The sequence below is a fragment of the Haliotis asinina genome, chromosome 1 (assembly GCF_037392515.1).
Source record: "Haliotis asinina isolate JCU_RB_2024 chromosome 1, JCU_Hal_asi_v2, whole genome shotgun sequence".
Classification (NCBI taxonomy): domain Eukaryota; kingdom Metazoa; phylum Mollusca; class Gastropoda; order Lepetellida; family Haliotidae; genus Haliotis; species Haliotis asinina.
This window is the reverse complement of record NC_090280.1, coordinates 71,518,756-71,532,677: the sequence shown is the minus strand read 5'-3', so window position 1 is coordinate 71,532,677 and position 13,922 is coordinate 71,518,756. Positions and strand designations below refer to the sequence as shown.

Below are 13,922 nucleotides of genomic sequence, written 5' to 3'. Positions count from 1 at the left end.
CAACTTTCAGAAGATTCAAGTTGGGAACTGATTAAAATCTAACATTTTGATGATTGGTCCATGACAACCAATCAATCATTAAAAACAAAATTGAAGAGCGCCATTTATAAAATCCTTCTGGTTACATTTGTTAATTGACATAAAAATATAGAAAAAACATGTACTTTTTTTTTTTCAATTTGCACAAAATACATTGACAAATTTCACATCTCCAAAGGATGATCAGTATGATATGAGCACAAACTCCCTAAGATAAATCCAGTCATGACAAGTATCATGTTTATAGTTCAGTGTGAATTGCAAAAGACAAAACCAACCTTGTGAAAAATGTTGTTAATGAAACAAGTGTTCCAAATTGTTTGTGTTCAATTATAAGAAAATATTATCAATTGCTTGGTCATTTAGTCATTGCTACTAATCTCAAATTATTTCAAATTCATCAGACCACCACTAAACAAGATATGTACGTACTTCCAAGTGCCTTCCTTGTCAAGGAGATCTGATGATTTGCAGGTCATATCCACCTGGAATCTGTCTATATCAATCTTAATGATGCGAGCGTGTATAGTCATTCCAACCTACAACACAAATGACGTCTCAAAGTCATCATCAACCTCTTGATGTCTTTAAAAGAAATTGTACTAATGTGTATCTTCCCCAAATCAGAGAGACTTTCACACATATCTTCTGCATTTCTGCATTACAGCTTCTAATTCACTACTGAAACGATCTTGAGTAAGTAGCAGGCAAACATCAGAACCAGTTCTCTACAATCTGCTTGTTTTGGTTCTGATGCTTATAACCTGAGTATCCATTATATAGTACAGACCAGAAAAACTTCTATCAAGGTATCCACCAATCGAAAGTTGTTGGGTTGACCACAGTAAAGATGATTACGTTCTAAATACCCTGTACTAGGAAGACAGCTAGCCACAAAGTCTGTCAAGATATACTTGGCTAGCCTTACCTGTACTCTCTCCTCTGGGTTCTTTACTTGCTTGTCACTTATCATCTTGGTTGGAATGAAGCCTGTCACGGAGTTATCCAAGCGAGTTTTCACTCCAACAGCTGCCCCAGGACAGTTCCCTGCATCAAAGTGACTCCACACCTGCCAGGAGACAGTTTTAGTGTATACACACATGCCAAGATGTATAAGGAGCCCACTGCAAGAAGCAAACTTTGCACTAAAACAATCAAACCCTGTTGCATATATGGGCGATACCATCACCTTAGCATTATCATACAAAACACTTTTGGCCAGCTTGTGCATATTTTACAATGAAATGTCACAGCCTAACTACTGATAGCACAAACAGCTTAGGCTGCTGCACGTAGGTTTGGTACCTCGCTGAGTTCTGGGAAGTCATCCTTCTGACAGAATGGACACTGCCAGAGTCCTGATTCATCATTCCGCACTGGGTTAGCCTGGTCCAGCTGATCACCTTGTGGGCGCTTGTGGGCAATCCCTGTCACTGTACACATCACCAGTTTACCTAACACACATAACAAGAATTGATGATGAAATACAAGCTAGTATTTATTTCAGATCCTTTTGATCGGTTCTTTAAATCTTATTGTTTACATATATCAATGAATTGCTCATTACAATCATTAACCAAAGCTGTCAGTGTCTGCTTACCAACATAGAAGGTTTCTGGTGTTTCTTTTGTGATCATGTTGAATCTTTCTTCATTTGTGGGTGATCTATATGGAGTTCGCAGGTCCTTGTAGCGCTGATTCAGTTCTGCCCGGATGTCATACAGAGTAATGTGTTTGTCCCCATAACCCTGATAGCAAAATATGTTTTGATGAACCTTTTGACCGTTGCATTAAAATTTAATGATGAGCAACAGACATAACCGACAAACAATAGCATACTAAGTCAAATCAAAATGTTACCAATTCCATTCACCAGGTGAATGATCATATTAGTACATCATTATTATCTTGTCCAGGGGTTTAAAGTGTAATTGTTGGTGTGTTCAACCCTAATGAAGGATGAGACTGGTTGGGTGTAACATTCTCATCTCAGTCTACTGGGTACCCTGCTGGGGTTAACAGGGGGGAATATTTCCAAAGTCATTTGCCTAACCACATGTACCTCAGTGTTAGTCAAGACCCTTCAAGTATGAGGTATCAAGTTGCTAAAGCTGTGTTGACTCTCTGATCTCAGTGCTATGCACAGGATCATAAGGCACCACAACATTTGCATGCTACAGTCAGAATGTGATATCAGTCATTTTGTGAAATGACTAAGAAGGTCAGCCATTTTGCGCCATTTTGTGTTACAACAATCAATATACTTCAGTCATTTCATGAAATTTCACCTCATCACTTAATCTACAAAAGTAGATTTCAACATCACTTATTCTCATAAACAGTTAAAACTATTGTGGCAGCAACGGTTGCACTTCAGCTTGGCTTTGAAGCATTATCACCTGTTTGTTTGACACTTGCTGTGTTCAGAGCAGCCAGACTTCACAAATCCCTCTGCACCACACATATGAAATGAAATTTCATGAAATGACTGAAGTATATCGATTGTAGCTACACAAAATGATGTGAAATGAACTGATCCTCATGTGAAATGTTTGGACATTTCACAAAGTGAATCAGTGAGTGAGTTTAGTTTTACGCCGCACTCAGCAATATTCCAGCTATATGGCAGCGGTCTGTAAATAATTGAGTCTGGACCAGAGAATCCACTGACTGTGACAGTGACCAACCTGTCTCTCCAGCTCCTCTGCAAAAGCATCCAGATCCAAGTCCTTGAGTCTCTCAGGGCTCTCAAGGATCTCTTCTAAGGCACCAGCTGGGTTCGCATCCTCTGCAGTGTCATCATACTCAAGAGCATCAACTGCCATCTTCCGGGCCCACTCATACGCCTCCGGATGAACTCGCGATGCATCCAGGACATCCACATAGTTGTCAGTACTAAACAGAAGTAAACCATTGTCAACCTGTTACAAATCAATATGTGAAAAGCAGAGTTACATGCACAATAAAACAGGGTTTTGTCCAAGCAGAATGGACTTAGTAGCTTACTTTGAGTTAAACAGGTTATACAACCTCAAAAGGATGACTAAACAACGGATATGCAAAAATTACACTTCAAAACAACCATAACGCTGACAAATCTAAAGTTGAACACAATGGGGATTGACTGTATAATCTGAATCAGGAAGAACCGTATTATTTTGGTCGGCATAGTGTGATCACCACCTTGTGGTTTTCATTTCTTGTTGATCTGTAAACACAACCACTTAGTGAAACGTTTGCTAGTGTGTGTCATGAACAGTTCCTTCAGTACTTTCGTGGTCACATTCAACCAAAACGATTTAAGGTAATTTCAATCTCATCAAAACCATTTTATAACACTAACTGCCCTCCAGCTGTCAATAGTACCTGTCTCCAAGGCTGTTGGTATCAATCTTTATGAAGCCAGCACAGTTGATAAAGACTTTTGGTCCCATGTTGCACAGAGACACAAGCTGTGTGCGGTTCTCCAGCCTCTGGTTGTTCTGCTTCAGGACCTGCACAATACACCAACTGTATACATATCCCCTATGACATAAGACACAAGCTGTGTGCGGTTCTCCAGCCTCTGGTTGTTCTGCTTCAGGACCTGCACAATACACCAACTGTATACATATCCCCTATGACATGCATCATCACAATCGCCTGAGAGCTACATCTAGTCTGTTTTGAGCTGACTGACCTTACAGACATACCTTCAGGAGATTACTGCCCTTCCTTGGACCAAGTCCACAGATGAACTGTACTAAAGATGATGTGTGAGAGTGAGTGATTGCCTCATTTACATCCACACCCACTTCATTCACTCTGTTGACAAACTCCAGGTACAGGGAATTCAGAAGATCCTCCTTTGATACAGAATCCTGTAAAAGAATGACCCTTCCTCAAAGGCTGTAGATAATCATGACAGAGGTAAGTTTGGTACTAAGCTGAGGCCAAGTTAGACTTCCAGCTCCTCAGAACCCACTGACACATGCTGCACAGTCACAACAGGTGGCAGGTTGATGAAGTAGTAATGTGTGTACTCATAAGAAACACCTACCTGAAGTGGGTGATATTTCAAACAGAGGATGTCCTCATCTGCATTACAAAGCTGTGCAAACTCCACAAGAGGATCCTGGAGTCGGCGTGCTATTGACACTGCATGCCTAAGAACAGGGGGGTACTCGCGGAACTCAGACTGAAACACAAAACATTGCTCATTTTAACTGCCTGAATTTTACACCATTTTCATTCCCCTAGCATGTAATGTGGGGGATGTAGTCGACGCCACGTCTGTCCGTCCATAGTCGTTTTGTTTCTGGAGCATAACTCAAAAAACATTCAACATTTTTAGACAATAATTGATAGTGCCTTTTGCTATTCACAGATGTTTGGCATTTTTAATTTTTGTTTTCCCATGAAAACTTATGGTCTTAGTCTAATGATGGGGTGGGCTTCCTTTCTGGAGCAGTACTCATAAAACCGTTCAATATTTCTCTGCAAAACTTGGAAGATACATCAACAAGAACCTAAACTCCTACGTTTTGCTATTTACAGGTTTTTGTGATTTATTATTTTCACGGTTTCCATGGAAATGTTTCAGACATAAGTCTCAAAACGGAGGGATGGGCTTCGTTTCCAGAGCAGCACTCAAAATCCATCCTATATTTTTCTGCAAAACTTGATAGATATATCAGTTAGACGACAAAGTGGTGCCTCTAGCTATTTACAGGATTTTGATTTATCATTTTCTCTGTTTCCATGGATTTCTCCGCTTTGGATTTAGTCTCAAAAGTGAGAGGTGTGTTTCATTTCCGGAGCACAACTCAAAAAACTTCCTAACATCTGTCAACAAAACTTGGTAGATATGTGTCGCTGACCCTAAAGTGGTGCCTTTTGCTATTTACAGGTTTTTGTAATTTATTATTTTCTCAGTTTCTATGGAAACGTTTCGGACTTTGTCTCAAAATGGACGGATGGGCTTCGTTTCCGGAGCAGAACTCAAAAACTGTTCAATATGTTTCTGCAAAACTTGGTAGATATATCAATCAGAACCTAAAGTGGTGCCTTTTTTCTTGCTTTCCATGGAAACATTTCGGACTTAGTCTGTGACAGGTGTGTTTCGTTTCCAGAACCCAACTCAAAAACTTCCTAATATCTGACAGCAAAACTTGGCAGACCCTAAAGTGGTGCATTTTGCTATTTACAAGTTTTTGTAATTTATTATTTTCTCGGTTTCCATGAAAATGATTCAGACTTTGTCTCAAAATGGAAGGATGGGCTTCATTTCCAGAGCAGAACTCAAAAACTTCTTACTATCTTTCTGCAAAACTTGGCAGATATGTGGGGCAGACCCTACAGTGATGCCTTTAGCTATTGACAGATTTTTGTGATTTATCATTTTCCCATTTTCCATGGAAGCGATTTGGATCTAGTCTCAGTAGGGAGGGATGGGCTTCATTTCCGGAGCAGAACTCGAAAACGTTTTAATATCTTTCTGCAAAACTTGCTAGATATGTGAGACAGACCACAAAGTGATGCATTTTGCTATTTACAAAGTTTGGCATTTTCATTTTTCCCGGTTTCCATGGAAACAATTCTGACTTAGTCTCAAAATGGAGGGATAGGCTATGTTTCCAGAGCACAACTCGAAAACCATTTCACATCTTTCAACAGATCTTGCCAGATAGATTAGACAGATCTTGAAGTGTTGCCTTTTGCTGCATACAGAAATGTCATTTATATTTTCTATGATTTCAAAGGAAACGATTTAAACTTAGTTTGAAAAAAACATCAAGTAACATCAAGATTTGTCCTTTCAAAAATGTGGGGGTTGGGGGGATATGTCATCTTCTGATGACTCTCGTTTATTTGTAATATCAATGGACTGTATTCTGATGCAGCACACAGCAAATTGCTTCTCTCGCCTGAATGATACAGACAGATTTGTGTGGTAATCACCTGCGACTTGTTGCTGGCCTCATACACCATAGCCAACTCATTGTCCATGAGCTCCACACTGATGGGGGCCATCTGTTCCTCTTGTTCCAGGTCACCTATCAGCTGCTTGATGTCCTCAATCACTCGTAAAGCATCCCTGGAAAATTGTACCTAACATTACTGAATGGCATCCCTGTAAGACAGTACTAGATATTATTGACTGGCATCCCTGTAACTCAGTACCAAATATTACAGATTGACATCCATGTAACCTGTGTACACTACAAAACATGAATCACACCATTCCATTTTGTATCTAAACACATGTAACAAGGCCACCTATCTTGAACCATCTGAACGTGAGCAAATCAGATTACATCTATCTTTCCTTATACACTCATCAGCAGTAGTGTTCATATATAGCTCACCTGGACTCTGCAGTGACGGCTACAACATGGGGTTTCTTGGTAGAAATGAAGTCTTTCAGCTTCTCCATTTCATTCTCCTACAACATCAATATCAGCCTTGATGGATACCCTATTCATTGCAGCCAGTCAGATTTCACACAAACATAGCAAAACGTTTTTCATCCAGGTAACTATCAATTATTACTGAAAAACATTATTATGAAGATGGCAGGAATTCGCTTTTAACAATGCTATATATACAATGTAAATTTCCAGAACATCAGATTTTACAGATGACTGTTTAATAACTGGTAAAAAAACCCACATCATATGTGTGAATACACACCATGCCCAAAAGCTACAACATGTGTGTTTTATCCACAGGTTTTTAAACTACATGCATTGTAGTTTGTCAGAGCTTGGACCTCATAGTTTCTGCGATGAACTTTCTGGTATCCCTTTTCACTGACCTCTCCTACCCAAATTCTATGGGTGCAAAAACAAAGTCTTGTCAAACAGTAATGGTCTCCATTTCTCTGAACAGAGTGTTCCTTGGGGAATATTATTTATTTTCTGACCATAAAAATGTTCCGTGACAGTTGTAACTATGATTTAATGAAAATATTGTACAAATAATATCCTGACTCATGCTTTATTGCTTATCTCCCCTTGCTTCTGATCAGACTGTGGAAACTTCCCTTCAAATTCCCTTGAAGCAAACATATAATAACTCAGCTTGAGCCAACTCCCCTTTTCCCGCCAAAATCGCCCATGTGACCACATACATGTCAAACCTCATGCAGGCCTACAGGGAAGTCCGAGTGGTGAGACAAGAAGGTTGGGAGGGCTATATCTCTTAAGTCAGGATAAGTATAAAACATCGATTTTACCATATAAATTACATATTTTTCCTTATTCTGACTCAGACTTTATTGCATACCAAAACGGACAGAAAAGGTGACAGGTCAACCACCTTTGGGAGTCCCAGCTAGATTGTACTCACATCCATGTTCGCCCCGTTGTTAAGATGTCAGAAACGACCCATATGTTAAGGAAAGGACTATTACCAAAACTGGCTTCGCAACCCATATGTTAAAGTGGCACTTTACCAAAACTGAGTCTTAGTTCACTCATGCGCTGACTTATCTTGTAAGACAGGGGAACATGGACTCTCTGCTGGTGGCAACAAATCATTTGCCTGGCGTCAATGAGTCTGCGTGACAAGGTGAGATTTTCTTTAACATTGATTTTCCATTGAGAGTTGCTGTGCAACCACTAGAGGCCCAAATTGATGTCAACCAGATGCGTCTTATCTCTTAGATAGTGGTTAGTGAAGACTGTGTCTGACCTCCAAAAGCAGCCTTCCATAATTGTCAAGATCAAGCAGTTCCTATGGAGGCTGAGTGTCGAGGCCAATGCTCTTACTTCATGGGGGTTCAAAGCTCTTGGAGGCTATAACTTGGCTGCTATATATGCTCTGAGGATCGATGCTGTGATCCAAAAAGAGACAGTCGTCCATGAGACAGTCAATGTGGAAGACAAAAAGATAAACAGACACTTGGAACTTCCTTCTTCTCACAGCACTTCTTTGTAAGCAGATCTTACCAGACACAAGGCCAAGTCCTGTGTGTCACTTAGACCCAGGATATTCGATAGAGCCAGAACATAAACTGACAATCTGGTTGTCACGGCAGTTGATTCTTTGCAATTAAGTCCCACCTAAGTTCTAGGTGGACAGCAGAATGATTGCCAGCTTCAAATCTTGTACGGACGAAATCTGTGGCATGGATTTCGGACATTCTGGCTGCAGCTACTAAGGCGAACAGAAACATTTTCTGAGAGAACAAGGCAAAGTGAACAAGTGTCACTGTGACCTTAAAAATTAAGCGAAGGTCACTCTAATCAACTGGGCCCTGCACCTTCCCTAGATAAGGAATGAGAGTTGAACATGAAGAATATCCAGTGAACAGTTCTTGAGATATCTTGCTGACGAGGGTAAATCGCTAAAGCCACATTGTGACCTTGATATCAAGGTCAAGGTCACCAAACCCGACTGGGACCTGTCTGTTACTGTGATGAACAAATAACCAAATATGAAAAGAATCTACTCAACGGTTCTTAAGATAATCCATGCTAAACGAACGGTGGTTGATAAATATACTTATTTCACAGCATTTTTATTTTTATTTAACTTAGTTACAACTTTCACAGAACATTTTCCTACTTCTACTTTCTGAATTACTACTACATTACTACTTCTACTTTCTGAATACCACAAACTGTACCTTGGCATCTCTGTCCATCTGTCTCCAGGCATTGCGACGTTTCAGTATGTGCTCCAGTCTGATGAAGTCGGTCACCTCACCATCTCCATCAATCAGTGCACCAAATGCTGTACTGTCTCTGTATTCATGCACAAATTATTATCAATGTCTGTGTCATGAACATAATGAACATCAACATAACAGCAAACCATCTCCCAATCTCAAACAAACTCAAGAGTAAACAAGTGGGCAAAAGAAAGTGTACACCCTTATTTATGATCAATTAAATCAAAGCAAAGCAAACAACTTTCACAGAACATTTTCCAGCTATAGAAAATGTATAATGTGCCCAAGGAAGATCTCTTCTGAAAAAGAACACATTATGTATTTCCAAACAAATGTTGCATTTTATTTCAGGTAAATATCATCAAGTAGACATGGTTTCCAGGCATGTAGGGTTTGGATAATCATGTTTCAACTGTACCATAACCCTTAGGCCTATATCCAATACATCTGCAGCAAGATTTGATTTCAACATTCAGGTCAGACACCTGCATATATCCTGATCCTATATCATTCAGAATCCTACTCCACTCATTCCTGAGAGCTTCTGCAATTTCTCGTCAGTTTGCTGGGGGTTGTAGTGGGCGTCTTCTCACCTAGCGGTTCAGGTAATCCCACAAGTGCTCTATAGGGTTCAAGTCTGGTGAGCATGCTGGCCATGGAAAAACTTGGATATTCTGGGCATTCAAAAAGTTCTGAGTAATTTGCGCTGTGTGGGGCCTGGTGTTGTGTTCCCTGTTGTTGTAGGAAAAAAAATGGTATTGCCATGGGTTGAGGAATGTCATCTCCATATCTCTCAGCATTCAAATTTCCACATATTATGACCAATCATATATGTTGATTCCCACACCTCAAAAAGTATGCACTTCTTGGACACAGTCCGGCGCTTGTCTTTCTACCCAGCAACAGTATACTCACACCCGGACATCACCATGGAACATGGTGAATCAACTTTCGTCTGTAAAAAACACTCCCTGCCAAATTCGTACCAGCCAGTGACGTACAGTGCTTGCCCACTGCAACCTACGATGACAATGTTCCTGGATCGACACCATTCAAAGCAGACACCAAGCTTTGATATCTGCTGCACGTAGATGTCACAGCATAGTACATCAACTGATGATATGTCCTAGGGCAGTTGCTACCATTTCGGTTGTTGTGATAACCCAGCTGCGCAGATGAAGACTATGCAGATGGCAGTCTTCCCGTGGGGCAGTCACAAGTGGTCTGCCTGACTGTGGCCTGTCTTGGGTGCTGCCAGACTGCCTGTAAACACTAGAACAGCCTGATGATGGTATCTCATGTACAGGTCAGGGCCCTTGCAAAATATGGCTGTTATGGCCCACGTGCCTCATACCTTTGGCGCTCTCACTTACGCTGTTAGCCATGGCTAACATGTTCAGTGGTTTCCTGTCAGCAGCGGTGTATGGCCACTGGTTCACTGCCTTGTTATATCAGTTCTCAACGAGCATTTTGGAAATACATGTGTGTCTCCACAGCCAGCATGCTGTGTTTGGGCACATGATTAGTCAGAGTGTGGGCGAACTGTTTTGGTCTAAAAGGATTTTACTAACTTTACTCCCATGAACAACTTTGCCAAAAACTGAAAATAAAAAGTGTATACTTTCTTTTGCCCATGAGTTAATTAACAAAAAGCCCCTACATCTTGTGTGCATGCAAGTGAATGAGCAAGTTTAGTTTTATGCCACACTAAGCAATATTCAAAATACATGGCAACAGTCTATGAATAATCAAGTCTGCACTAAATTACTGTGATCAACAACATGAGCACTGATCTCTGCAATTAGGACATGAGCTTGACCACCAGATTCCATCTGTCGCCTCAAGCATGTGTTACTGAAGACCAATTCTAATCCCAATCTTCACAGGTTGTCTTCATACAAAACCCTAGCCCTTCTCTCCCTCACCTCTAGCCCCTCCTGCAATCTATCCCCTTCATCACCCCTTTAGTCCTAATCTCCCTTACTTTCCTCCTCACCTGTCAATGATGACTGCGACCCCTTACCTCACAAACCCTCTGCCTGCTCGCGTACTACCCTCCTCACTTGTCAGTGCTGACTACGACCCCCTACCTCACAAACCCTCTACCTTCTCCCAAGCTACCCTCCTCACTTGCCAGTGCTGACTACGACCCCTTTCCTCACAAACCCTCCGCCTGCTCCCATGCTACCCTCCTCACTTGTCAATGCTGACTGCGACCCCCTTCCTCACAAACCCTCCGCCTGCTCCTGTGCTACCCTCCTCACTTGTCAGGGCTGACTGCAACTCCTTTCCTCACAAACCCTCTGCCTGCTCCCGTGCTACCTTCCTCACCTGTCAGGGCTGACTGTGACTCCTTTCCTTATAAACCCTCTGCCTCCTCCCGTGCTACCCTCCTCACTTGTCAGTGCTGACTACGACCCCCTACCTCACAAACCCTCTACCTTCTCCCAAGCTACCCTCCTCACTTGCCAGTGCTGACTACGACCCCTTTCCTCACAAACCCTCCGCCTGCTCCCATGCTACCCTCCTCACTTGTCAATGCTGACTGCGACCCCCTTCCTCACAAACCCTCCGCCTGCTCCTGTGCTACCCTCCTCACTTGTCAGGGCTGACTGCAACTCCTTTCCTCACAAACCCTCTGCCTGCTCCCGTGCTACCTTCCTCACCTGTCAGGGCTGACTGTGACTCCTTTCCTTACAAACCCTCTGCCTCCTCCCGTGCTACCCTCCTCAATTGTCAGTGCTGACTACGACCCCCTTCCTCAGAAACCCTCTGCCTGCTCCCGTGCTACCCTCCTCAATTGTCAGTGCTGACTACGACCCCTTTCCTCACAAACCCTCTGCCTGCTACCCATGCTACCCTCCTCACTTGTCAGTGCTGACTACGACCCCCTTCCTCAGAAACCCTGTGCCTGCTCCCGTGCTACTCTCCTCACCTGTCAGTGCTGAATGCCACTCCCAGGACCTTCACCCCATGGTTGTCGTCATAATCGTAGTCATCCTCCAACTGCTGGTCCACCTGGTAGGGGGCCACCTTCAGCCAGTTGTACAGCTTACGACTACAGGCCTGCACATAACATACACACAAATGTGTAAGAATGCATGTATACAAGCAGAGCAGCCGTTCTACATATAGGAAAAAACACGCCTTTGAGATTTTGGTAGACAATGTAAAACCAGAGGGGAAGGAGCCCCAGGAGATATCACGACCCTGATGGTTTTACATTGTCTACCAAAACAGAGAAGTGTTTTCTCTAACATGTATACCATCAATGATGGATAATTACAATGTAGATGATTATTTAATGAAACTACATAACAATAACTGAAGTGCACATAAAATCAATTTAATGTAACTATAAATAGATAATTCTACCCTACTTCCTCCATGAGCCTGGTGGCAGCGTGGTAGAGTGTCTGCCTTCAAATCTAAGAGATGCAGTTCCAATCTTGCTAGGGAAAACATTTGCACTTTGAGCTTAATCTTGAATGATTTTTTATTTGATTTGAAACTTACACATCATTTGAATGTTGATGTTCATATAGAGTTAGGAGATGATGATTGTAGAAAGTAAAACCTGGGAAGAGTTGTTAATAGCAAAAAGTAAAACATGTACCTACAAAACAAAAACCTCAAATGCGGTTATTCCTGGATACCGGACATAACCTAATATACAGTGAGAAGCACACTTCAGGTTTACATAGATGCGCAACATATGGAACCAAATATATCAATATTAATCACCATGTATACAGCTGATGTACAAAAACACCTTCATGCATGATCAAGAGTTACATGCTTTCAGTCAATGACACTATACCTTGACAATACCATCCTTGGACTCAGCCAGAAGCTTGGTCCTCAGTTCCTTCTCCATTTGTGGGTACAGGATCTTGGTGAGGGCACGTTTCAGGGCTTCACTCCTCTGAATGTTCCACTGCTGGACCAAGTGGCTGAATTCATCCTAAGAAACAACATATACATCAGTATTATATTACGTTGCTCCAATATCCAGTGGCTACCAGCTTTTGCTAGGATTTCACATCAAGGTCCTCCTTACCTTGTAATAAAGTTGGCGAACTTCTTCAAAGTATGTACTGACACTGCTGCCCTCCTCATCAATGGAAATAGACAATGTTAGCAGTCCTTCTTCTTCTGCCTGTAACATAACATTGATATGTTTTCTACATATATCACATAGTGAAATAACACATTCAAGTATCTCAGTTAATAACAGGCTTTTTCGCATTTCTACATTTACATATTTGGTGTAGGAAACCTGGTCAGTATGATGACAAAAAATGCAACTAAAAACCTGTTCTTGAACAAGTTATCAGAGAATATTAGACAGGTGTCACCAGTTTCTGCCAGTTTGATTAGTTCTAACACAAGTGATGTTTTGCTATTAGAAGAAACAACAAACCTCACTAAAACAAGTGTAAATGTATAGTATTCCCAGAAATTATTGAGAATCATGTTGCGTCATGTAACTCATTACGTTTATTAACTTCTGGCATTTTACTTACATAAACATGTTAAAACATCATCCTTTTACAGTCTCAGTCTTGTTTTAGTACTTTGTTAGACCTCCTCGCTCAGCAATGCATGCCTGAATACGCCTAGGCACACTACCCATCAAAGTTTGTAGGTAATCGTGTGACAGGGTATCCCAATATTGGACCACCTCGGCCTTCATATCTTCAATATTTCTCAGTCCCTTTTGGTTTATTCTGTCCTCCATGACTCCCCACACATTCTCAATTAGGTTTAGGTCTGGGCTGTAACTGGGCCAGTCTAAAACTTGAACATTTTCGCCCGACAACCACTGTTTTGTGTAGTGCGCAGTGTGTTTTGGGTCATTATCATGCTGGAAAATCCAATCATCGTCATACAATGTTTGTGCTGTCGGAAGAAAGTGACCATTTAGAATGTCAACGTATCTTTCGTTTGTCAAGTTTCCCGTGAAAACACACAATGGTGTCACTCCGCGAGCCGATATGCCACCCCATATGTGAAACTTCGGGCTATGTTTTGGTCGCTGGTAGATAGGTTTGACAGTATCTTTGGTCCAAATTTTCACACAATTAGGGAAAAGCCAAACAGAACTTTCATCCGAAAAGAAAACATTATCCCAATCTTGATTTTCATAAGCCCAACACCAGTTTAAACGTTTTTCCTTTTGTGCATCTTTCATCAACGGCAAGGGAATTCCACGTTTTTTCACCCA

At 41.5% G+C, this 13,922-nt stretch overlaps 1 protein-coding gene across 2 annotated transcripts in view; it reads right to left on the bottom strand.

Annotated features, from left to right (window-relative positions):
• Positions 1-13,922, bottom strand: part of LOC137296548 (transcription elongation factor SPT6-like) — a 52,365-nt gene that overhangs the window by 7,431 nt on the left and 31,012 nt on the right. For both annotated transcript variants that reach the window (XM_067828357.1, XM_067828364.1), the window contains exons 17-30: positions 12,756-12,854; positions 12,516-12,659; positions 11,631-11,761; positions 8,651-8,768; positions 6,387-6,463; positions 5,980-6,115; positions 4,079-4,216; positions 3,732-3,899; positions 3,406-3,533; positions 2,727-2,934; positions 1,640-1,787; positions 1,345-1,493; positions 968-1,108; positions 472-578 (exon numbers count right to left, since the gene is read on the bottom strand). In XM_067828357.1, the coding sequence (XP_067684458.1) occupies positions 472-578; positions 968-1,108; positions 1,345-1,493; positions 1,640-1,787; positions 2,727-2,934; positions 3,406-3,533; positions 3,732-3,899; positions 4,079-4,216; positions 5,980-6,115; positions 6,387-6,463; positions 8,651-8,768; positions 11,631-11,761; positions 12,516-12,659; positions 12,756-12,854 (1,892 nt within the window). The remainder of the gene's footprint in view (positions 1-471; positions 579-967; positions 1,109-1,344; positions 1,494-1,639; positions 1,788-2,726; positions 2,935-3,405; positions 3,534-3,731; positions 3,900-4,078; positions 4,217-5,979; positions 6,116-6,386; positions 6,464-8,650; positions 8,769-11,630; positions 11,762-12,515; positions 12,660-12,755; positions 12,855-13,922) is intronic.